Source organism: Triturus cristatus, chromosome 7, assembly GCF_964204655.1.
Source record: "Triturus cristatus chromosome 7, aTriCri1.1, whole genome shotgun sequence".
NCBI lineage: Eukaryota > Metazoa > Chordata > Amphibia > Caudata > Salamandridae > Triturus > Triturus cristatus.
The window spans coordinates 1,785,861,669-1,785,888,758 of NC_140590.1; the positions used below are offsets into that span (position 1 = coordinate 1,785,861,669).

A 27,090-nucleotide genomic window follows, 5' to 3' on the forward strand; every position below is an offset into this window, starting at 1 on the left:
TCAGGACTGGACAATCGTGTATATAATGACCTGGTTGTTTACAATAGTTGCATGTCCCTTTCGCAGGACCTGCGGAATCACTCTTTTGATGACTATCGGCTGGAACTGACTGTGCAACAAGCATTTTCATTTTTGAATCTTTCATACGTCTTTGTTCGTGTTCTTGTTCTTCTCTAATTCTATTGTGGTGATATTGTAACATCTGCAGCATCTGTGATGGGGTATTACCTTGCCAGGTACTTTCGAATTTCAATACTCTATTCTTGACTTGTAACAGAGAATTTTCAACTAATTTTGTCACAAACAGATGTGGATATGACTCACTACTGGCTTTTATGCCACTATTTATACTAAAACATTTTTCAAATCTGGAATAGAAATCACTAGTGTCTTCATCTGGTTTTTGTTTACAGGCTGAGATTGCACCCCAGTCTTCCTTTTTCGTAGTTAATAAACGTGGCAGTACCTGTATGTAACGCCCTGAACGTCTCAGGATCGTTTAACAGACACAACAATGAGGACGCAACCACTTGTGAAGGGTTAGTTATTTTAATGAAGGCAAATAAAATACAAAGAACAAACAAAAGTTATAGTCACTGGAATCCTCCAGGCTAAGTACGTTACCAGCCCACAGCACGGATGGTCCTAACCGTCCTCTGCATATACGCCGATCCCGGCGTATGCCAACAGAGGGCAGAAATGAAATGGCCGACAATGCCAATCGGTAGGCTGTGAGGGGCACGAAGAGTGTTGGGGAGAATCGAGGAGTCAGGGAAACACCCAGCCGGGGTCTCTACCTGAAGGGAGCAGCCGCTCAACCTCTTCCTCAGACTGCACCGGGACGCGGAGTCACCTCCTGGTGATGCGTCACCGATACCCCAATCACAAGCAAGAAGACTGAACCGAGAGCAGCCGCTCGATCGATCCTGTGGACTTCCGAGTCTGTAACGCGGCAAACACCTCCTGGTGTGCGTTACAGCTGGCAGTCCCTGTGTCTCTGGTCGGGCTGGGAGTTACGACTCCAACCAGCAAAAGCGCCACTGCGCTTGGACTCAGCCGAGTCAAAAAGCGAAGCTCAATGGTTGACCGGTAGAGCTTCCGGGTCCTTCACAGGTGACGATGGGGCAAGACACGGCCCAGGGAGTAACGACTCGACCTACCTCCGTTCTTGCCTTACTGGAGCACCACTCCGGAACACTGCTCTTCACGAAGCAGGTACGTCGGTGTAAACACAATATCCGACAGCCTTGTACCTCCCGGTTCCTCCCTTTATAGGGCGTGTTTTCCTTGAGTTATGTAACAGCTCTCCTGTTTACATAAGGGCGTGTTTCCCTTGAGTTATGTAACAGCTCTCCTGTTTACATAAGGGCGTGTTTCCCTTGAGTTATGTAACAGCTCTCCTGTTTACATAAGGGCGTGTTTCCCTTGAGTTATGTAACAGCTCTCCTGTTTACATAAGGGCGTGTTTCCCTTGAGTTATGTAACAGCTCTCCTGTTTACATAACCTCTCAACCGCTAAGCATCCTGGGAGATGTAGTCCGTTTTCGCTGGTTACCGTTTTCCTCCCCTCGTATGACAGGAATTCTTGACAGTACATCCTCCCTCTCAGCGGCTCCCCACGGGTCCAGCGCTGGCAGGAAAACGCCGATGGAACAAGGAGACCAAGCGCGGAGCATGAACCCCTTCAGCCGGTTCCCATGAATGCTCCTCCGGGCCATAGCCTTTCCACGCAACCAGGTACCACAGCTTCCCCCTGCGCCATTTGGACGCCCGTATGCCCGACACTTCATACTCCACCTCCGACTCCACGCATACCGGCCTAGGTGTCCCAGACGGCTTGGAGGGTGCTGGTTTGAGCAATGATACATGAAAGACAGGGTGTATCCGCAATGACTGGGGCAAGCACACCTTCACGTTCACGGGACCCATACACTTGGTAATTCGATAGGGGCCCATGTACTTGGGATGGAACACACTGTTCTTTCGAAACCTCATGTTTCTTGTGGATATCCAGACGTAGTCTCCAGTGCGGTACAGTGGCCCGGGCCTTCTCTTCCTATCTGCCGCAGCCTTGTATCTTCTCTTGGCCTCTATTAGGACAGCCCTTGAGCGCATCAACGTGTCTTTTATGTGTGCCACCCTGTCCGCTGTGGCGGGAATCCTGTCCTCTCTGAACGGATGTAGAAATGGCAAGAACCTGGGATGTTGGCCATAGTTGCTATAGAACGGAGATGACTGTGTGGAGCTGTGAGTGGCGTTGTTATAGGCTATCTCTGCAACCCATAGCAAGTCGACCCATTCTTCCCTGCCCTGGTCCACAAAACATCGCAGATACTGTTTGAGCGTTTGGTTCAGGCGCTCGGTTTGGCCGTCCGTTTGAGGGTGGTAGCTGGTGGACAGGGCGGTCTTAACATGCAGCGCAGTGCACCAAGTCTTCCAGAATTGCGCAGTAAACTGCGACCCCCGGTCCGACACGATCACCCCAGGTAATCCATGCAGTCGTTCCACATTCTTTAGGAGTAGTGACGCCAATTCCCCGGCCGTAGGGACTCTCTTGCAGGGGATGAAGTGCCCCATTTTCGTCAAGTAATCCACCACCACCAGTATTGCCGTCATCCCCTGGTCTACCGGTAGGCCCACCACGAAGTCCAGTGATATGCTATCCCATGGTCTATCCGGGGTCGGAAGTGGATGTAAGAGCCCTTGGGTTCGGCCATGGTCGGCCTTCATGGTAGCACACGTAGGACACTCCTGTCCCCACCTCCTGACATCCACTCTCATGGTTGGCCACCAGAAATGCCGTCCCATGCTAGCCACCGTTTTTTCAAAGCCCAAATGACCTGCGCATGGAGAGTCATGGCACCAGATGAATGCTTGTTTCCTTAGCCTAGGCGTGGGTATCAATAGGCACCTGCCCTTCAGGGGTATCCCGTCCTTCAGCTGCCATTCTCTGTGACTGAGGAGCCACCTACGCCATGCGAATGACCTGATCCCTCTCTTTATTCCCCTCAGGAAAGTATCCGGTTGGATAACCCCCAATACCATCCTCGGGGAAATGATGGAACGCTCGGTTGCAGGCAATGGTTCCTTAACTGCAGATTGACGGGACAGGGCGTCCGCCTTCCGGTTTTCCGTCCCCGGCCGATATGTGATGCGGAAGTTGAACCCCGCAAAGAAGATCATCCACCGCAGCTGCCTGGGAGAAAGGTGTCTAGTGGCCGTCATGAACTGTAGGTTCCGATGGTCCGTGTACACCGATACCACATGTCTTGCCCCCATCAACCAATGCCTCCATTCGGTGAAGGCGTCCTTGATTGCGAGAAGCTCCTTCTCCGCAATATGGTAGTTGCGTTCGGCGTCGTTGAGTTTGCGGGACATGTACGCAACGGGATGAAGCACCCCTGTGTCGTGGTTGCGTTGGGACAAGATAGCCCCCAGCGCCACATCCGACGCGTCCGCTTCCACCACGTAGGGGAGATCCGGATCGGGGTGAGCCAACACCGGCGCCTTACCAAAGGCGCTTTTCAGGGCCTCAAAGGCTTTGTTCGCTTCAGGGGACCAGACAAACTCCTTGGACTTCCTCAGTAGCTGTGTGATTGGGGCCACCACTCCTGAAAATCCATCTATAAACCGCCTGTAAAAGTTGGCGAAGCCAATGAAACTTTGGACGTCCTTCACGCTTTGGGGCACCGGCCATTCTTTCACCGCCTTGATCTTTCGTTCTGCCATCTCCTGTCCCTCTGGACTCAGCATCACTCCGAGGAATTCCACGGATGTGACGTGGAAGTCACACTTGCTGAGTTTACAAAACAGCATGTTTTCCCTCAGCTTTTGGAGCACAGCTTTGACGTGGTGTACGTGCTCCTCCACACTGGACGAATAGATGAGGATGTCGTCGATATATACGACCACGTAGATATCCAACTCCTCTCTGAATACCTCATTCAAAAAGTACTGAAAGGCTGCCGGGGCGTTGCACAGACCGAACGGCATGACGAGGTACTCAAAAAGGCCGAACCTGGTCTTAAAGGCGGTCTTCCACTCGTCTCCGTCCCTCATGCGCACCAGATGATATGCCCCTTTCAAATCCAACTTGGTGTAGATACGAGCTTTCTTGACCTGTTCCAGAAGTACACTGATGAGAGGCAAGGGGTACCGATTTTTTATGGTTATCGCATTCAATGCCCTAAAGTCCACACAGGCTCTCAGCTCCCCATTAGCCTTCGGGATGAAGAAGAGTGGCGAGGCGGCCGGAGACTTGGACGGGCGGATGAATCCTAGCTTGAGGAGTTTATCCAGGTACCCCCGGAGATGCACGTTTTCAGGCTCCGTCAGGGCATACAGCCTGCCGCTGGGAACGCTGGCCCCTGGCACCAAGTCGATCTGGCAGTCAAACTGTCTATGTGGTGGTAGCACTTCCGCCTTCACCTCATCAAATACATCCTCAAAACTGTGATAAGCCTGGGGGAGAGCCACATCTTTTTCTGCCGCTGTAGCCACCGTCTGACTCCCGCTCTCATCTGCGTCAAGGGATTCCGTTCTTATTCCACAATGCAGGATGCAATACGGTGACGTCATTTCGATGCGATGTGTTGGCCAATCCACAAAGGGGTTGTGTTTCTGTAGCCACGGCAATCCCAATATGACGCCATATTGGGGCGCTCGGATGATGTTAAAATCGATTTGTTCCAAATGGTTCCTCCCATATCTCATCGGAAGGACCCCTGTGTGCTGTCCGATGGGCCCCGTCACCAATCGCCTTCCGTCTACCGCATAGACGTCTTCGGGTACTGCTTTGGGAAGAAGCACTAGCCCTAGCCTGCATGCCTCGTTGTGGTCCATAAACATGCCAGTGGCCCCTGAATCCACCATGGCCACAACGGGTATCCACTGGTCATGCACTCCCACGTGCACCGTGATAAACAGGTGTCGTTGTCCCTTAGTGACCGAGTTGGAAAGTGAAGGGATGGATGAGTGACTCCGAGATGCCCCTTCTCTGGTCTTGGAGTCCTCTAGTTTTCCGCCGGTATGTCCACCACGGCTGTTACCGACCGGTTGGCCCGATAACGTGACGTCTTCGGTTTGGCAGGGCATTCACGTACGTAGTGGCCTTTTTTGCCACAATATAGGCACAATCCTTGTATACGGCGTGACTCTTTCTCCGTGGCTGTGAGGCTCGCTCGTATTGCGCTGATGTCCATGGGTTCTCCCTTGGATGCGGTGGAAGTTTCAGGACTTCCCACCGTCACATAGGATGGAAGGGATTTTCCTTTTCTCCCATGATCCCCCTTTCTTTCACTTAGCCTATGTTCCAGCCGTAATACCAGGTTGATAAGGCCCTCACATGTCTTGGGTTGAGGGTCAATATGAGCCACGGCGTCCTTGAGCTCATCGCACAGCCCTTGATGGAAGAGCGCCGTCTGTTTAGCAACAGGCCACTTGGTTTCCGCAACCAGCCTTCGGAACGCGTTGAGATACTGCACCAGGTCGTTGGATCCCTGTCTCAACTCAAGCATTTCACGGTCCGCCGTGTACGAGTCAGCCCTTCTGTCGAAGACCTTCAGGAATTCCTCGCGAAAAGCACCCCAATCACATAAGAGGGGGTCGTCCCTGCTCACCAGAGGTACGGCCCATTGTGCCGCGTTTCCAGCCAAATAGGATATAAGGAAAGCCACACGAGCCTGACTCGTGGGGAACGCCTTTGGTTTGCACGATAAATGTAGCGCCACTTGTGTGAGGAATACCTGCACTGTGTTAGGATCCCCACTGTACCTCTCTGGTGTTGCCAAGGGGATGGCTACCGGCATTTCCACTACTACCGCAGGGGTCTGGTTCGTGAGGGAGGTGCTGGGCGTGAGCGGGTCCAATTGGATAGCATCCAGTCTGGCTTTTACATCGGCTGTTTCTTGCCTAGAGGCAGCCACTTCAACTTGCATGGCCGCTAAAGCAGCCAGCACATCATCAAGTGTTGCCATGTCTGTTATCGACCGGGAGACAGTTAGTGTTATTAAGGTCGGATATTTTGTAACGCCCTGAACGTCTCAGGATCGTTTAACAGACACAACAATGAGGACGCAACCACTTGTGAAGGGTTAGTTCTTTTAATGAAGGCAAATAAAATACAAAGAACAAACAAAAGTTATAGTCACTGGAATCCTCCAGGCTAAGTACGTTACCAGCCCACAGCACGGATGGTCCTAACCGTCCTCTGCATATACGCCGATCCCGGCGTATGCCAACAGAGGGCAGAAATGAAATGGCCGACAATGCCAATCGGTAGGCTGTGAGGGGCACGAAGAGTGTTGGGGAGAATCGAGGAGTCAGGGAAACACCCAGCCGGGGTCTCTACCTGAAGGGAGCAGCCGCTCAACCTCTTCCTCAGACTGCACCGGGACGCGGAGTCACCTCCTGGTGATGCGTCACCGATACCCCAATCACAAGCAAGAAGACTGAACCGAGAGCAGCCGCTCGATCGATCCTGTGGACTTCCGAGTCTGTAACGCGGCAAACACCTCCTGGTGTGCGTTACAGCTGGCAGTCCCTGTGTCTCTGGTCGGGCTGGGAGTTACGACTCCAACCAGCAAAAGCGCCACTGCGCTTGGACTCAGCCGAGTCAAAAAGCGAAGCTCAATGGTTGACCGGTAGAGCTTCCGGGTCCTTCACAGGTGACGATGGGGCAAGACACGGCCCAGGGAGTAACGACTCGACCTACCTCCGTTCTTGCCTTACTGGAGCACCACTCCGGAACACTGCTCTTCACGAAGCAGGTACGTCGGTGTAAACACAATATCCGACAGCCTTGTACCTCCCGGTTCCTCCCTTTATAGGGCGTGTTTTCCTTGAGTTATGTAACAGCTCTCCTGTTTACATAAGGGCGTGTTTCCCTTGAGTTATGTAACAGCTCTCCTGTTTACATAAGGGCGTGTTTCCCTTGAGTTATGTAACAGCTCTCCTGTTTACATAAGGGCGTGTTTCCCTTGAGTTATGTAACAGCTCTCCTGTTTACATAAGGGCGTGTTTCCCTTGAGTTATGTAACAGCTCTCCTGTTTACATAACCTCTCAACCGCTAAGCATCCTGGGAGATGTAGTCCGTTTTCGCTGGTTACCGTTTTCCTCCCCTCGTATGACAGGAATTCTTGACACTGTATTAGTAATCCTGCTAGTGCTGTAGTCTTATCCCCAAGCCCTGCTCCTGCAGCTCGGGCCTTTTCTTCGTATTCTAATGCTGTCCAATCTATCTTTTGGTCTCCCACCTCCCATTCTTTTTCTTTGAGTTTCTCATAAACACCGGCAGGTAATAGGACTTTCAATATTTTCATAATGTCGGGGTAGGTATACTCTCCCATGAGTAACATGTCTTTTATCTCACGGTGGAAACCTGCTGGGTCCTTGTCATGGCTGGGTACTACTTTCTTCATTTCTAATAATTTCAGTTTAGTTATAGGCGTGTATACAAACACGCGTGTAAAATTATCATCGGCACCTCTAATTGGGTGTACTTCGCGTAACGGATTCTGTCTATCTATGTGATACATTTTTCTCCCCATGATGGGAACTGGAACGTGTTCTGGGCATACGAAATTTAAATATTGATTTCGAGATACTAGAATTTCCTTAATTAAATCAGTACCTGACCCTCTCCATATATTCGTGAGTAGTTCTGTCAATATGTCAGGTAAGGGTCCTGGATCGGAGTGTTGGTTTTTATATAATATAAGGAGGTGTTGAATCATGTATATACTAGCTAAACGCTGTTCATAGGGGTCTAGATTCAGAAACGTGTGTGCAAGTACATCGTCATTGTATTCGCCGGGACTGTCTGCCCATTGTACTGCTGACCTGGCTAATTCTTGTTCGTCCATGGAATCAAGCACGTGGTACCCCCTTCGATCTCGGAGTAATTTATCAGCGGCTTGGAATAAGTGTTCAGGGGATTTTGCATTTAGCATAGGGTTTGGAAGATGTCTATTACATTCTGGACGTATTGGACGTATTGGGTCGTTAAAACCTCTGGTATTATTATGGGATCTTCCTCTACCTACATAAGCTATTGTATCTGCTTGGTCTGATTCTTGCTCCCCCTCCTCTCTGTTTAAGTCAGTGGGGTCTACCTCTAATCTTTCTTCGTGTATTCGTTCTACTTCTTTGCGGATCTTTCGGTACATAGCTATTATACATAATAGTTTATCATGTCTCCCTTCTGATATATTCTTACCCCAGGTGACAAGTTTTTGCATTTCTTCCGGATTTACCCCTGGCCGGTCTTGATTTCTGATTACACAGTTTATGAGGAAACGTAACAGTTGTCCCTGTACCTCCACTTTCTGGTACTCCATGGCTCTGCTAATACTTTCAGGACCTCGTCCTGACTGGACAAAGTGATATATATTTTCTAAATGTGTAGCCATTCCTGGTAGCTTCGTTAAATATATTGCGGCTCGTCGAATACGTAATGATGACAGCAGCATTTCGTCCCGTTTACCGGGTACAGGATCATATCTACAATCTACTAGAAGTTCCTTGAGCATGTCGGGGGTTGCTAGTTTGGGCGTACGTTGGTGTGCTAATTCTCTAAGGGAAAATTTATCTCCTCTGGGTGGCGTAGAGAAAATGTCTGTCGTACCTCCTGTAGCACCGCCTGGGGTGCTGGACGTAAAAGGATTTGTTGAAGGTGAGACAGCAACCGTCGTTGCGGGAAAAACTGTAGAAACAGATGTGTTTGTCGGAATGTGTGTCGAAGCTTGTTGTTGTGGAGGTACAGACGGAGAATCTTGGCGATGAGCACCATCGGCAAGCGGTCTATGTGCTGCGGTATTTGCATACTCGGGAGCTGCGTCATCTAAATAGGAGGAAAGGAAAACATCTTCTGCGGTTCTAGGATGCCCGGTGGGATGTGCTTTTATCGGAAACAATGGAGGTGGCAAGTCTTTTGGTATTTCCGGAGTAGCCTTAGGTAACCCTTCAGCCAGAAGTGGATACATACCATTCATAAGAGCGTTTCTTTGTCTGTCTACTTGTTCTGATTTATCTCGGGTACCTTCCTCAAGTAATAGATTTTCTCGGGTTTTATTCGAATTCTCCCTACCTTTCTCTTCCTGTCTGAGCGCTTTTTCCGTGCGTCTATATGATTCTTTACGCCATAATTCAATGGCATCTTTCTGCGACTGTCTGGCTTTCTTTTTCCATAATTCTTCTTCTACTCTCATGATGCAATCTGCATCCCAGGTCCCCGCTGCGGGCCATCTCTGACTCTCTGGTAATTCTTTGGTGTAGTCCACCCATAAATCAAGAAATAATACGGCATCTAGGCCATGCTTATGATACATAAAGTACCCTGGAGTGTCCCTAGGTGGGATGGGAACGGCTTCTTCGAGTACACCTTTTCTAGTTTTGATCTGTCTTAGTTTTGAAAAGAGCGGCATTTTTAGACCTTATTACTAGAACACACTTTACAAAAACACAATAATGAACAGTCATTCACACCACAGTATATAGAACGTATTTAAAACATTTAACACTTAACAGTTTTACGAACAATGATAACTAATAGAAAACTAGTTACTGACATTATACTGACACTAGATAATACTTATTTATATTTATTTATATGCACAACATACTATATATACTGCTAAACAGTACAAATACACTGCTAAAACAGTGCAGACCGGATTTGTGTACCCAAACCCGTCTTGACCGGCACAAACTGTGTGCACGTTAAATGCCTCCCCGGTAATGGTACTCACCGGGTAGCTCGGAACGGAAGGCCTCGGAACGGAACTGAAACTGGACTGGACCGGACTGGACTCGGAACTTCGGAACCTGGCGGGTCTCTGTATACCTCGGATCTTGCTCTCTCAGCTAGGCTCTGGTCGGAATACTTCGCACTTCTCACCGCCTCGTCTGGGTGTTGATCGCAGCCTCAGTCGTCCCCGCTTGGCCGGAGGGAGATACAGGAAATCCTGCGGGTACGCGTTTTTGTCCGTTCAGCTGTGGCAGGAGACCGGGCCTGCAACGCACCGCCGGCGCGTGAGATGAGAAAGTGTCCCTGTTCGGGCGCCAATTTATGTGGTAAATATTTCGTTACCGGTACTATTTTTTATGCGGTAAAGTCTATTAAAAATAACTCAGTAAAATGAGAGGCAGAATCCGTGGTATTAGAGGTTTAAAAAGGCTTTATTCCTATACAAAGGAATACAATTTAAATTGTAGGCGTTCTATTCCATCACCACGAAAGTTCAGGAAGGAAGGGCATATATTATTGACAGGTAATCATTTTTATAGAAAAGGCATTACAGTAAAACAGATGTAGTAGGCGTATCAACTGATAAGAAAAATAAACTATGCATGCGTAACTAGAATAGGCGTAACTAGACAACGTCATCATACATGATGTCATTAGTGGGTGGATCCATAAGAGAATCCTGCAATGTCAGCAGAAATATTTGGCAGAGATGCGTGCGCAGCCGCATGACGTGTGATTGACGTGCAACTAGAGGGAGAAAGGGACTTGACATTTAGCTCTACATGTGGAGACAAAAGTCTGGGGTTATGTCAACCTAATCCCAAATCATATCTAATATCCTATGTTTAAAGAACTGTGTTATCCAAAAAGAGAGGTCTCTTAGGATAGAATCTTATTCTATACTGACTATACTGACTAGTGCGTGTACAAGCGTCTAAGTGTCTACACTAGATGCGAGGGGGTAGGAATATTCCATGGTAACAGGGCTATGAATTACTTGCATGAGGACAGCGAGGCCTGGCCCCTTTGCACGGTAGCTGGAGGAATGTTTACCTAAACTACTAGACAGGAATGCATCGGATGAGGGGCGGAGGAGATAATCTTGAAGGTGAAATACAGTTCTTGGCAGGCGACGGGCTGGATCAGGCACCGTTAGCCGCGCAGGGAGTAAGACAAAGTTCATGGTCATAGATGCAAGCTCAGACTGGAGCTTTCAGAGGCAGAAGGCAGGAAAAGGCTTGATGACAGAATTCGGGCCTACTCGCCTGAATCTGTAAAATGTGGAAAGTGAACCACATAAAGTCGGTGGCCTTTCATACTTAGGAAAGGAATATCTGACCCATTCATGGTGGATCTGAAAGAGGACATGTTGACGGTGGACGCACATATATTTGCGTCTTCAAAACTGGAGCAGGAGGGAACATACATGTACGTATAGCATGTACATGGAGCCGTTGGGGTCTACGATAGGGGACATAACTGATCACAAAATTCATATTTCCTCAGTTTCACGCCTTTAATTTCTTTTTAATGTGAAAACATATTTTAATCGTCCAGCCAATTACATATTCTAGTTCATTAAAAAGAGTATTGATACATATTGGAGGACATGCACTTGTCTTTTGTACCTGGTTGGTACATATATGTAGTATTAACAGCGGCTGTGTTGAACCACATTTACCATTTAGTGTTAGAAAGAGACACAACTGGCAGAGCTATGGTATCATAAGGGGCAAAGTGGCAACAGCCGGAGCATTCAATCTGCTTGATTAAGTTTCAGAACTCAAATGCAGAACATCACATACAGCTCCAGGGACCAATAAGAAATCAAAAGACAGCTAAGAGTTGTTAAGCCATAACTCTCTGGGTGATCCAAAGGAATTCCTAATTAATTTCACAAGTGGCACTGACCAATGAGAATTTGAATTAATTGAAAGAAAGAAAGATAAATAAAAACAAGAATTCCAAATGTCAAATAATTGCAGTTTTTAAACAGCATTTAAGAACTCTTAAACATCTTATTCTTCAGTGAAAGAACTAAAATGCTTATAATAGGTGTCAGTCCTCAACAGTGTCAGACAGCCAAGAGTGTCACTGAACAGTATCTGACAGATGTCACTAGCTCAAGCTTTAATCTTGCAGCAGCTCACCTCAACATGTCCACAGTCTGTATTCTGCAAGGCTGCATAAAGGGACCATCTAGCTCCTGCTGACTTCCAATAAAGATGCACTGGAACTAAACCTAAATATATGGACTAGTCCCAACCCAATTTCCAGACTAGAAGACTACATGGCTCAGTGTGCAGTTAGTATGCTGTAGCTGAGACCACCTTCAGCAGGATATCAAGTAGTGTATGTGTGAGCAACAGTACCTCAGACAGTAAATGCTCTCAAGACATGTCTTATACAAGAAGGGATTCCCGAAGCCATCTGACGCTTCGGATAGTACCCATGAAGAATGTGTGCCTTCCAAGGAGCCAGAGCAGGTATATGGAAATAGTAAAATATAAAACATTATTGACATGTATCTGGTTTGTGATGTACATCTGGTGGTGATGCAATTCTGAGCTCTATTCCATGGATCATCTCACATGATAATCTTCATAAACAGTATATAGTGGAGAGATATCTCTGCAGAGGGAATGACTACTAGCAGAATACATCACATACCCTCACCACACAGAAGAGAGCTGAGGTGTGATCCATTGTTGTGTAATTAATAAAGGTCACATTAAAGTAACAATCACAGAGCATCATGGGATTTGCATTATGGTGCTAACTTGTGGTATCTGATATACACTATAACACATAGGGGTGTACTTCTACTATATTAACTGACAATGCCACCACCAGAGGCGAAAGTACGAGGGGTGAGATCCAGGCATAAGTATGTGCCCATAGATGCATCAAGTCTAAGAACCTAGATAGGTGGCTCACACCTGAGGTGGATAGTGCTGTAGTAAAGACTGTATGTAGTACAATGAAATCTACTCACATAAAATGCAAATGTAGCAAATACCCAGACAAGGGGCCAAAATCTACCTCTCACAAAATGTTGCATGCACTTTCAGCATCACCTGTGGCTGGAGGATTTTGACTTAGTAATGGTAGGAAACTTCAGTTCTGATAGTATACATAGCTGGTTTACATGTATGTCATCTGTAATACTCACAAATGGTCAACTATTTCTTTTCTGCCCCCAGAACTACCCCATATGGTTTTGCTGTAGGAGGCAAGCGGTGGGCAGGTTTTGGAATCCCAAGGTGGCTTGACAGATTTAAAATGCCTTGAAGACAAATCAAAGTGAAAACCGCTAAAGTATTTCACCTGTTCAGATTGAGAATATTTTTGTATTGAATTGTGCAAACTATACATGGATGTGTTTCATCAGGGGCATTTGCAAAGCATCGAGATCTGATTTAGGTGTCAAGGTGCTCACATTTCACTTTTTTTTCCCAGAGTTTTAAATTGCGCGAACTTGACCCGAAGGTATCAGAGATCTTTACATTAGCACCAGTTGTGTTACACAAGGACACATTAATTTTTGTTGGACACGGGGAGATGAAGTGATTTGCACAGAATCACAGGATATTGAGCGTCCCTGCCGAGACTTGAGCCCGGTTCCCCAGCTTAGAGGTCAACCGATCTAGCCGTTAAGCCACAGCCTCTCCCCTTGGCCTTTATATACATGAACACATTATATTTATCCTCTGGAAGAGAATGCTCTAGTCCCCAACTTGAACTGAGTCAATATTGTCATATCACTCACAGAATGTTGGATTATTGCACAAACAAATAGGATCTGGGATGGGATTCTGACTGTAAACTGTTTACAGACCATGAGTATGAATGGAGGAGCAATGGTAGAACTCTGGTTAAACTATATTGGTAGTAAAGTGTTTACCGCATCCACCTTCTGTGGCTCAGGTCAGATTATCCCCAAACATGCAAGATAATCACTCTCTTGTTCAGAGTGGCCTGCCTGATGACCATGGGCGCTGCTCCAGGGAGACCACAGGTCAGGAGAACACTAGGGGCTAAGAAAGGAAAGTAGTTGCAAATTTGTTTCACCCCACTCCTGCTAAAGGGAGGAGGCAGCATTCTTTGGGACTTTAAAACAGTAATGGATCCACCACAGCGACTGCACCCAGAAATTGAGGGTCATGAAATGTCCAAAAAGCACTTCTGGATGTTAACTCACACCACCTGGTCCAGTGAGCTATGAACCCCATTTGATTAAGCTAACAGGCCTTTAAATACTCTCTAAAAACTAAAGCATCCATGTGCAGCTCTCTGGAACACCACAGTTTGGGCTCTGTGCAAAGACATGCACTGAAGCAAGGAAATCCTAAGTGGAATTTACATTAAACCCCTTGGAAGCCTGTAAGGCTTTGGGTCTCCCTAGAGGACCAACAGGATGGGAAGTGCAGTCACAATATTTCTAAATTTTTCCCTTAAAGGTGATATATCGCAACTACATTTCTTCTGCGCAGGGGTACGTCTGGGGCTGAGCTTAATGGCCCATTAGGAGCTTGGAGCTCTCTTAGATTCTGGAGAACTGCTGCACTCTGTTCCCCACTCCCTATGATTACACCTGGGGGAGTAGGAAAAAACAGGTTCAGCGGTGCAACTTTTGTGAAGACAACAAGGAGAGCAGAGAATAGGCTCCACCGTTGAGCTGGGGGAAATGGTGCCATGTGGGTACATGGGCCAACTAGTGTGGGTCAGGGCTAAAAGGAGGAGCCATGGGCATGCACACAAAAAAAGTATTTGCAACAAACATTGAACAAAAACAAAAAGTAGACAATTACTGGCCCTTGTCAGCTATATAAAAAGCCTAGCCAGACCCAGTGTATCACCCTGAAAGCTACTGTGACTCTGCAGGGAAATGGGCATATTTGATGGCCATGCCCCAGAAGGGTCGGAGCACTGAAAAAGCAGCACATTTCTGCTTGGGGGCCATGTCGTAGCAGCAGTGTGTACCCTCCTATCAATTTAAATACCACACAGATATCCATTAGTCTTGGGCTCAATAGGGCCTCCCTGAAGGGTTAGGACCCACCTATCAATCAATCAAGCAGTGCTTATATAGCACAGCTTTTTACCTGGGTATCCTGGTGCTTTGTGTCTATGCTGGGTATCTATTATGCAGGGGCCTGCTAGGATAGCAGACTGACTTCCTGAGCGTTTACTAATGGGCATGGCTTTAGGAGGTGAGGAGGCCCCCTCCAAAACAAGGAACCCTGGGGTGCTCCCTCATTACAGGGCAACAGGCGCCTGGCTTAAGCTCCTGTCAGTGTTCCCAGCATCTTCCTTCTGGTTTACTAGGAGTGCATGTACCTGAGTTGTTTTGGTCTTCTCTGGTTGTTCAGCAACCTTGTTATCAATACAAACAGGATTGATCCATTTATAATCCATACTATGGATGTCCTCCTTCTTCCTCTATGGCTTCATCATTTACAGCACCTCTTATTTAAACTACACATTAGTAAACTGGTCCGAACTGCACATTTCCATTTGCAACAACTAAAAAGAATAAAGCATCTGCTATCCAATGATCAATTAAAGACTGTTGCTCAGAAGTTAGAAACCCGCAATACCACCTTGGCTTTCCAGTGAGCACCATGCTACCATTAAAATTCGTACTGCATTCTGCAGCCCAATTACTCACTGAGAAAAGGAAATTTACTCACATCTGCCCTCTCTTGAAGAAGCTTCCTTAGCTCCTTCCATAGGTTTGAATAAAATTCAACTTCTGCAACATGTTCAAGGTCTCTTTTATAGGAACTCCCAGCTGCTTTACTGATCTGCTGAACATCTCTGGTGAGTTGCTGTAGGGATGTAGGCGAGTATTGCAGCTTTAGGCCTCTGCCTCTGAGCACCAACCATGAGGAATGTCTCCCGCCTTGGGTCTAGCTGGCATGGATGGAGTTATTTGGTGACCATGACCTGTCCTTAGTGTGAGCTCCATGCAAATTTCGAGGCACCTTACAAATCTTATCATTGGTATTTCTACCTGCCATATTGTGTATGTCTGTAATTGTGTATGGTTTATTTTTAGAGAGAAATCACAGATTGAAATTTGATTGATTGTTATTTGTTTCGGTTGCTGAGTTCTGTATCTCTCACCAAGACACCTCTGGGAGTAACCCTTAGACTGAGCTACTTCTCCTCCCTGATAGACAGGTACTTGGTTTCCAGCATTGGATTCCACGCAACGGGGGTTTCAGGAAGATAGAAGTGAAAGACTCTGGTTGTTAAAATTGAAGCCCTGTGATTTCAGGTTGCCCAGTTACCGACTTTTTATTCACTACATTTCAGAAACATTTGTTAAACAATTTTTCTGACATATGCTTGACAATTTTTCTGATTGTTTTTTCTCCTCCTTTCTTTTTTTTCCCTTTCTTCCCTTGCCCTTATCTTTTATCTTCTTGGTGTTAAATGGCTTTTCAGACTTTTTAAGCTGTTCTACTCCTGAGCAAAATCACCATAATTGATATTTTGAAAACCAGCGCTGAAGGAACCTCTCATTCTTTGAGTTAAGGAAATCGTACAGTGACAGATGAGAATCATATAACGTAATGGTGGTGCAACCAAGGGCACAAGAGGAGAAGCTTTAGTTGAGTTTCAAGTTTGATAAAAGTAGTGAATCAGGGTAAGAGATGGTGTGATATAGAAGAATCGCGTGTGATGCTATATGGGAAGTGGTGTTTGAACATAGAAGCAAGCAATGGTGGTTGGCCAAGAGGGATGTCACTTGTCGCATGCCAATTGTTGAAAATTTTGTGTGGAAGTATATAAGACATGTTTTTTTATGACCATAGACTTTGGACAACCTCAGTGCTTTATTCTTTAACTCACCCCACCACCAACAGCCCATCCAACCATTACTTGTCTGCAGGGGAAAAAATCTGTATTGTTCATACAAATCCCCGGTGGGATGGAGACGTTCGTAGCATTGGGACATCCGTAGGCAATCATATGATGAACCAGATTCTCGCTGCCACTTTGTATGATCGGATCAAACTGTGAAGGGGAAAGACACATGTTATAGAAAGGTCTCTTGTATTGATGAGCAGGAGGACACACTTGCATTCAGATATGGCTCTCAGGTGCTTGTAACATTTCATATAATTAATTCACTGCCAGTGGAGTTCTTCACTAGTCACAACTTTTCCTATTTTTCTAGAGACTCATTTGTGTTGAAGTATCCAATACAGGGATCGTAGACAAGAGTAATGTTCAGGCCATTTACACACATAGAATACATTTCCATACAAATTAACTTAAGTCTAATCTTGCTACTTTATGGTTATCCAGAAAATCTGTTTTATATTTGAAACTTGTAGATGAAAATTAAATACATTTGTATGAACCCATGGGCTTTCTCACGTCACTCCAGTTTATTTAGGCAAGCCTTGCTCATTGGAGGATCATAACAAATTATAATGTCAATCTGTACAGTGGCAATTATTCACCGGACTGAAGTCCAGTCCACTGTTAAACAGGCATTGAGCTAACTTACCCTGACCATTAACTAGCGATATATTGATATATTTACTTACACCCTCAAGCTTTTATTCCATTTTAAGGCATCAGGATTGCTTTACATTTATTAAAGATGTTAGGGGTACCTTGATAGATACACCCTTGAATGTGTTGCTCAACCTATTAATGGCATGCATTTCTTAATATTTAAATTTAAGAATATTGCTGGACCACCAATGTTTTTTTCTGATAGAGGTATTCCTTGAACTGGAGCTCACAACTCACCAAAGGTGAAATTCAATTCTTCTGGAGATCCACAATGAATATTCATAATAAAATGACATATAATGATACTCTAAACACAGTATTTGCCTACTTGCTAGTCATCCTTAACACCCAACTGGGATTTACTATTCATTAGTCAAACAAGTAAACACATATCCCATCCATGTGTCTCTAGATAATTCATAATCTATTCGCTTTTCGGTTTTCGTTTTGAATAGTAGGAGTTTTAAGCAGGTCTGGTCGGAGTTCACGGAGTTGCGCTACGCAAAACTCTGTGAAGTGCCCAAAAAAGTCCACCTGCAATCCACCAGAGGCAGAGTACAGTACCTCACACTTTTCATGATGATATTTAGCACACTGAGATTCTCCCATGCAGCAAAATCAGCACGAATGACTTCATGCAGAGGACCCTGCTTCTTTCTGCAGCACAAGTAGCTTTTCTACTTGAGCGGCAGCTTCCTCAATGCGAGAGGCAGCTTCCTCAATGCGAGCGGCAGCTTCCTCAATGCGAGCGGCAGGTTTCTCAGTATGCACGGTAGTGACCTGCCACGACTGCCCGTGTTCAGAAATCTAGCAGGGCGGTCGTCTAAGGCATGATTCCTCTCCCTCGCACAACCTAACATTGGCAAGCTGAGCAAGAGAAATAACTCCACTGTGCATCAGTTCGCTGAGTTTTCGGACATCTTCACTCCAACTGGAGTGTGCAAAAGTTGTCGAACTCCACCGGTGGAGTGGAATTTGGCCAACAGGTTTTAGAGATTGAATGGACTGGTTTCAGGGTCCATATTTTACCACTATCAAGTATCTTTCATAGCACTGGCCGCTGATAGATGTGCAATGTGGATGTTACGGACCAGGGTGCGATCTAACTGGATAAACATGCCTGTTCATGATGCTGGTGGTGTAAAGTCAGGTAAACCACCTGTATCAAGCAATAAATTGGTCAATTACATGAATGCCAATCAATGTAATCTTCTAAATTCTAAAATGATGAGCATGGGAAGCGGATTAACAAGGCAATGAACTCTATTGAGTAAACATAAAGTTACCTGATAGATGTGATTCTTCACTTGCACTTGTGGCAGCTGTAGGTATGCACAGCCATATGTCGTGTCAGTAGATGGCACAGGAAACTAAAAATAGGGAATGATGAAAAACGATAATGTAAGAGAACAGTTTTCAATACCCTGATAGACGATCCTATCAATAAGAGTTTTTCTAGAACAAACCTTCCCAAGTGTTTGGTGACAGTATTTAGAAAAAAAATTGCTTTACTCCCTAGCTTTACATGTGTGTCCCTTGCTTAAACTATGAGTGAAAATCAACCCGTTCGCCATTACAGAGGCAGGATTCAAATATGTGCATGGAATGCTTTCACCTTCAGAATGTTAAAATACCTAATTATGAGCAGTAACATTGCTTAAGGAAATTCCAAACACCTGCTCAAGGAGTCTTCAAAACTGGCTGTGTTAAAGACCACAATCAGGTGGAATTGAGTGATGTGTCTACCAGCCAAGCAGGGTCTTCACCTTACACTTGAAAGCAAGTAATGAATTCTAATTAAAAATTAAAACTTCCAAAAGTTCTTGTGTGCTGAAAGAGCTTTTTCAATGATGGGCACGTGTGCATGTGATTGGCCAAATATAGACTAGGTCAATGGGAAGATGAATGAGTGCATAAATGAACGACTAAGTAACTGAATGAATGAATGGATGAGTTTGCAGGCAACCCATGCTACATACAGTTGCATCACTGGCATAGTCAGTCAGCTCCTTGCTTTTGACTCAATAGAAATTTGCATACATTGCATGCAGATGTAGCACCTAGCCTTTATTTTTCTGCATCTGCCAATAAAAACATTGAAACAAGCAGTGATACCCATTACTTTCTACCTGTTTAAATCTAATCCTAAAGCAGAAATCACAAGAGGAATTTCATTAAGAAGTGTTTTAGAGCAAAATCATAAGTGTAAGAAAACAGGCCACTAGATGTGTGGCCTGCACAAGTAATGGGTCCACATTTGCCCTCCTCTGGGAACTAAACACCACCTTGTAGCGCTTGACTCTGTCAGGGTCAGGGTAGCAGAGCAGAGTAGTTCAAGGCCTACTCAAGGGAGGTGATGTAGGCATGTAACCACTATTCATGATTCCTGATAATAGAATGTATATTCTATTAGCGGCTTCGGCCTCTCTCTTAGTTGTAGCCTGCGCAAACTACAGTTTTATTAGCTTTATTTTTCTTTCAGGGCTGCCTGGTCCCTCTTGAGCACCCTGTATGTCCTGGATGCTACCTATATGGCACTTGTTTCCCACGCACAATTAATGGGTCCACATTTGCCGTCCAATGGGAACCACACACTCCATTGAAGCCCTTGACTCTCTCAGGATAACAGAGGAGATCAGTCCAAGGCCAACTCAAGGGAGTGTCTCTGCAGACAAGATAGGAAACATCAGTGACTTTCCCTATGAGTGTACACTAACATTATGAGGCCCACCCCAGGTCAATATACAAAACTGCAGAGTCCCCGATGCACCAAGCTACCTGTGCGCAGCTACCAGGCTGCGAAGGACAGGAGTCTCTCAGATACAGCCCTAACATTTGTGCACACACGTGTTCACATGTTCATGTGTAACCAGCCAATTGCACTTACACATGCTGCGCGGCAGTGGCCTTATCTTAAGAGGCAGACTCTGGTGGTAAACATGTGCAATCCATTTTCCATGAGTTTACCATGGGTGAGTCAGAAGTTATGAGGCTCTCCCACAGTAAAAGGGCAACAAGGGGTGATCAAAAAGCGCAAATTCTGGGCAGATTAGAAGGGCAGAACCAATTGTCTCACAGTATATAATTGATTATATAAACGAACAGAGGGATAATTGTGTTACTATGAAATAACATTGACAATTTTACACAATATTTTTCACCTTCAGGCACCTGGCTCTTTCAGTATAGCAAAACATAAACAAATGACCATCATTTTTTTCAAAGAAAGGTGGCAGCCATAAGCTGCTCGTCAGTATAGTGTTTGTCTTTCCCCTTAGTACAGTCTGTGTGGCAGTCATAGCTAACCCACCTCCTTTCCAAGAACTACTCATGGCATGGGGGTAAGGTAGGACACACATACTTGGTGGCGATTTAAAGTATTGCAATTCACCAGGGAAAACGTACCAGGAAACTGTCACGACAAGCCCCAACATCTTGTTATGACCCATTCTGTGGCTAATTTTTCACTGAATAAAATCAGAACACCTCAAAGATTTTATCATTGTGCAGGGCTCCGGGTGACTTGTAATGAGGCCCTCTTACTACAGAGGCACTATTGCTGCCTATGTAGTTAGCAAAAAATACTCCAAATCTCAATTTTCCAAACCAACCTATTTGTACTAGGTCACTTTGGAAAATTATTTATTGGTTGAAAAAATACTGGTCACAAAAATTGTAGTAGGATTTTGCAAGCAGAAAATAGCTTATCTGGACCAAAATCCTGCAAACACACCTATATACTCTTTCATACAGCAAGTGCTTAATTTGAGCCAGTGGTTCCTGTTGCTCTGCACTGCCGCTTTTCATGAGCATCAGTTAAGGACACATTTATTTATGGTAAGCATGGGGAGATTAAGAGGCAGATTTACTACTTCTGGCGCATCTCTGCTAATCAGCAGGGATGCCCCAGAAGAGTTGCGACGCATCTGCCCACCCGTGCGCCACCACTGATGCACCCCATTTACAATGCGGCGCACCGTGGCGCACAGATCGGCAGATGAGTGTCGTATCCCCCCTGCAGAAAGGCGGCACATTGCAGGACTTGCGTCACAAGCGCGACGCAGCTCCAGCAAGGCTCGGGGTGCCCCCATCCCTAACATACTGCGTCAATCCTTACGCCTGCTTCAAGCAGACGCAGGTTTTGACGCAGCATGGCCGTAAGAGTGACTGAGTGAAATCCTGTAGATTTCACTCAGCCACTTTCCTGCGCCGGAATGCCCCCCCCCCCCCTCTGTACAGGAACGCCCACATGTGGCGCAGGACTTTACAATGTGACGCATCTCCCTAGACGCATTACGTTGTACATAGCCCGCAGCATGATGCTGGCTTTGCCCCGCCGCTGCATCACAAAAGTGACGCAATGACGGCGCAAATCTGGCGTAAGGGGCTTGTAAATTTGCCCCTAAGTGATTTGCCTGGAATCAAAGGATTTTGAGCCAGACGCCGAGACTCCAACCTGGTTCCCAGCTCTGAAGTCAGCAGCTGTGGCCATTACACCACATCCTCTCCCAACTTGCACGGTTAGGAGTTGGTTATGTTTTAGGCAGCGCTAAGAGGAGAAATGTGCATGTGCCAATTGCCTCCTGACGGGAGCCCTGGCACTTTTACAAATTAACCTCTGAAGTCAGCAGTAGAAGGATTCTAGTCATCCTTTCAGAATGCTCCTGGATGGTACAAACATAAGTATGGGGAATACAGCCCTCAAATCAAGAGCAAAAATCTGGTACAGACAATAATACCATCCAATCATGAGCATGTGTCTGAACATAAGTCTACTACAAACATATGGTATATTTTGGAAACAATAAGTCTGCCTAGAGACAGTGGAAATAGCACCTAATATTTTGCATTAGTGCATCATGATTCTTGTGCAATGACGCAAATGCTGCGATGGATGAGCACATGTGCACACATAGTGGCCATCTTGGAATGGGATGAAAGATGGCTGCTTTGGTACCACGTGCCTGCAAATTCATCCAAACAATGGATGCACGTGTATCGAGATTAATTAAGTTATACGACACACAACCACTGGAAATACCCATAAACCAACATTGATCTGTAAAGGGAAGACCTGTTGACTTTAAAATTGTTTCTTATTAGTGCATGTTGAATACTTCAGTAGCAAAATTATCGATTTCTTCGGTGACCCAAGCATGCTTCACATTTCCTTTGGTTCAATCAACTCCAAATTACCAACAATTGGAATCATTTTACCTGCTGAGAAGTGGACAGTTTTAAAGGCAATTGCCTATAATTGATACCTATAGATCCCATCCCATCGAACATATATAGTCAATGACCATCAAACAAGGCCTCTTTAAGACACACTTTAACACAGATGCAAATAAATTCTTAGATAAATAAAAATAAAGAATGCTCACGTTCGTCATTTTTAGGTCATAGGAAAAGGACGGAACGGGATCAGGCTGTGGAACGGGTGTTTCTGACAGCAACTGTACAGACTCCTGGAAATGATGAGTCGGACCATGGTACTCAAGGGTGTCGGATGTCCCATAGGCAGCAATGATGCGCTGGGTGTTTGCCTATAGAGGGGAAAGATAGAAGCCATTATGTTACCTAAAATTCCTATTTGTATTCTGTTTGTTATTTCATATTGATACTAAATTGAAGAAAAGGCACATTTTCAGGAATTGCACTTTCTCCCATTTTTACGCAGAAGTGAATGTATTAATGGTGGCCTTTGTAAGATAGATGCGGTCCTCCCGGAGAGAGGACAGGACATGTGGATGGTACCAAACGCTGTATTTACTCCTCGAAGGGAGAGCCATCCGTAACTCTTTTGCGCCGCGATTGCAATGCCGTCCGCGTCACGTCACTCCCACAATGCCTTGCGGCGAGTCACCTGACGGCGTAAGGCTGGACCGCAACACTACACATCTTCCCCCTTAACATCAATGAACAATAACAGGGGTGCCAGTAAACAGGAAGAGAGAGAGAGAGAGAGAGAGAGCGTGAGAGAGAGAGAGAGAGATTCACAAGTGAAATTCACTGAACCGTTTCGGAAGCTTCACTATTCGGCCCTTGCGGGTGTGCATGACAGGTACTTGGATCCCCTGCGCCCTTCCTTCCCTGAATCTGGCCGTCTTCGTAGTCTCCTTGTGGCCTCTTTCTTGAGTATCAGAAATCTCTTGCAAGGTACCAGCGCTGTCTGTGTCCTAACTTGGCAGACACGGTGCTTGCCTCTTGGCTACCAGTTCATTAGCAGTTGCCGAGGTACTAGTCTCACTCATAGTAGCATTACCAATGTCTTCTCTCGCTGGTTCTGTAGTCGGTGCTTCTTCCTCATTGGCGCTGTAGGTCTATCCTTTCTGATCGCTGGTGTGTGTGTTGGTACTGTCCATGCCCCAATCAAGGATTTTGTTGCACTTGTCCTTTCTGGATTGTGACCACACCTTGCCGTCTCTCAACAAGGCCGAGCATGTATACAGGTCCAAAACTCGTAGGGGCTTACTGAATTTGCTGTCTTCCTTTTTTCCTCTGTGGCTCTGTTTGACTCTGACCCAGTCACCCTCTGCCGGCTTGACTTCTCGTATATTGTGCCTCTTGTCGTAGTTGGCTTTGTAGATGTGCTGGACTTTCTCTATGTTGCTCCGGACGACTGCCGGGGACCATTTGCTCTGGAGTGTTGTCTCTGGTGAAAGGTTCTCTGCCCCTTAGGATTTTAAATGGGCTATAGCCAGTGAGGGTGGGTGTGATGCAATACACCCACACTGTGCTTCTGACTTCTGTCTCTCAATTCTTTCCTGCACTGATGGCCCCCTGGACGGAGCCCATGATCACACTGTTAAAGCATTCTACCTGGCCATTGCCGGTTGGGTGGTAGACGGGGTATGTTTGGTTTGGATACCGTTTCGGGTGGTGAAGGCTGTCCATTTTTCCGATGTGAACTGGTGCCCATTGTCACTTGTGATTATTTTGGGAATGCCTTCCCTCAGGAAGGTATTGGTGAGGAAGCAGATGACAGTGTCAGAGTCCACTGATTCACAGATTTTGACCTCAGGCCACTTCGAGTATCGGTCCACTAAGACGATGAGGTGCTTGGGTGTGCCCCAGGAGACCAGAATGGGGCCCACAATGTCAACGGATAATTCCTCCCAGGGGTTGTTGGGGGTGTGGAAATCCCCCATGGGGGGTCACGTCATTGTGAGTGTTTTGTCAGCTCTGACACCATGCTCACATGCTCTCACGAATCTCTCTACATGGTTGTCCATGGCTGGCCACCAGTCCAATAGTTTCATTCTTCTTTTTGCTTTTACGATGCCCAGGTGGCCTTCGTGTGTAGTAGGCAATCGACCAACCCCTTTGGTGGCACAACTCTGTCGCCTCGTAGCAGGAACATTGTGTCGTCGCTAATGGAGAGTTTGTTGCGGACCTCCCAGTACTTCCTGAGGTTGTCCCTTGTGTGCTTCTTTTCTGGCCAGCCTTGAGTAACATACAGTTTGACCTGTGAGAGTTCTGCATCCTGTGCGTACGCTGCTGCCCAGTCCTGGGCACTGATGGTGTATTCGTGATCTGTCATGAATGCTATGCTGTACTCGTCCCAGTCAGATTGTATGACTGCCCCTTCTATGGCTGCCGCCCTGCTGAGGAAGTCGCTACCCTGTTCTTTGGGCCAGGGATGTATTCGACATCGTGAACAAAGTCCAAGAGACGAAGAGTCATTTTCGCGATGTGTGGGGTGGCCGTCACGTTGCCGCTGGATGTGAGGACTTTGATCAGGTGTTTGTGGGGCGTTCGAAGCGTGAATCTTGACCCCCACAGATATTGTCGAAATTTTTCCATCGCCCAGATGGACGCTAGCATCTCCTTTTCTATCACTCTAAACTTCTCTTCACTGGGGGTGAAGAAGCGTGAGGCGAACCCCAGGGTGGTTTCTGTGCCTTCCGCTGCTCTCTGGGAGAGGACTGCCCCCAACCCTTTGTCACTGGCGTCCGTGGTCAGGATTCTGGGTGCGGAGCTGTCAAATCTGTGCAAGGGAATCACTTCGCCAATATCTCTTTTGATGGATGTAAATTCTGCTTCGGATTCTTCAGTCCAGGAAAAGGCATTCCTTTCTTTTAGCAGTTGACGTAGGCAGTGCGTTTTAGTGGCGAAGTTCCTGACAAATTTACTATAAAAGTCCACCAGTCCCAGAAACGAGCGGACACCGTCTTTGTTCTTTGGGGTGGGAGCGGACATGATGGCTTCCACATTGGCTGTTTTTGGGGAGATGCCTGTGTCGCTGATCTCAAGTCCCAGATAGGTAACCTTGTGTATGCCAGACTTGCACTTCTCAAGCTCCGCCGTGAGGCTGTTGGCTGCTAGAGTGTGCAGTACGGTGTGCAGTATGTCGTTGTGCTGAGCCTTGGTCTTCCCCATGATGAGGATGTCGTCCTGGAAGTATAGGACTCCGTGGACGTCTTTGAACAGTGTGTGCATGAGTTTTTGGAAGACAGCTGCAGCGGATACTAGGACAAAAGGCAGATGCCGGAATCTATAGCAGCTGAAGGGTGTGATGAAGGAGGTGAGCTTCCTGCACGACGGATGGAGCAATACTTGGTGGTAAGCTGCTTTGAGGTCAATGGTAGAGAACCTTTTTACTCCGTTGGTCTGGGCCAGCATTTCGTTGATTTTGGGCAATGGGAACTTGTCAACGATGATGTTTTTATTCAGCTCCCAAAGGTCTATGCAAAGACGTATTTTCCCACTCTGTTTCCGCGCCACTATTAAGGGCGCTAGCCATTCGGCCCATTCTATTGGTTCAATGATGTCATTGTCCTCCAAACACTTCAGTTCCAGTTGTACAGCCTCTCTGCAGTTAAATGGGATATTCCTGACTTTGTGGGAGACTGACACAGCTCCTTCCTTGAGCATGATCTTGTGGGTGAACTTGGACATCTTCCCGATGTGGTCCCTGAAAACCTCTGGGAACTCCGTTTTCAACGAGGCTGGCATGGATTGGTCGTCCATCATGAGCAAATGTGTGTCACCACCAGGGTTGAGTTGTATGCCAAGTGCCCCTTGGTCCACCCACCCAAGGACGGATGGTCCTTTCTGTGCAACATACAATTTCCCTGTCGCGTGCTTGCCTTTGAATCCAAAACGTAGCTGCTGGAACCCCACCATGGGGATCTTCTCTCCTGTATAGGTGATGGGGTTGACATCTGTGGGATGGAGGTGGTCCCCCACCACGTGGGCAGAGTCCCTGTTCCATAGGGTTTTTTGGATGATCTTGTATGGAGAACCGGAGTCTGCCACCATGGCTATCTGTACGCCCCCAATTATTAACAGGCAGGACAGCTTTTTCGTGGTGGTGCTGCCAACACCCAGGATTTGGTCTTCGATGCAGAGGATGCAATCTTGGTCGTTTGGTCCACCCCGACTTGGTCGTCGGATTCATACTGAACATATTTGACTGCGGCACTTCTAGGTCTCCGTATGCAGACTTTGCCGAAGTGTCCTGTGACTCCACAGAAGGAGCACTTGACGTGGAATGCCAGGGACTTCCTGTCGTTGGCCATGTGGGATTGACTGCCACATCTGTAGCAGGTTCCCCTCTTGTCCAAACTGGTACGGTTGGGCCCCGTGGGTTTGGGCGCAGATTGCCTGTTGATGGCTGAGCCAGGACTGGCTGTGGGTTTTAAGTTCGGCTTCTTCCGGTCTGTTCCCTTCCAAACTGTGGGCTGGTGTTCAGTCTCTTTCTTGGCACCGATCACGCATCACTTAGAGAGCTCCGCTCTCTTGACGATTGCGATGATCTCAGGGAGGGGCGCTTTGCCACTGGCCCACAGCTCCTCTTGTACGC

The 27,090-nt window shown here is 46.6% G+C and overlaps 1 protein-coding gene across 1 annotated transcript in view; it reads right to left on the reverse strand.

The window, feature by feature from the left end:
• Positions 1–27,090, reverse strand: part of LOC146813124 (putative DBH-like monooxygenase protein 2) — a 148,042-nt gene that overhangs the window by 80,337 nt on the left and 40,615 nt on the right. The window contains exons 3-5 of the mRNA XM_085620079.1: positions 22,667–22,828; positions 18,569–18,652; positions 16,608–16,772 (exon numbers count right to left, since the gene is read on the reverse strand). Coding sequence (XP_085476205.1) covers positions 16,608–16,772; positions 18,569–18,652; positions 22,667–22,828 — 411 coding nt within the window. The remainder of the gene's footprint in view (positions 1–16,607; positions 16,773–18,568; positions 18,653–22,666; positions 22,829–27,090) is intronic.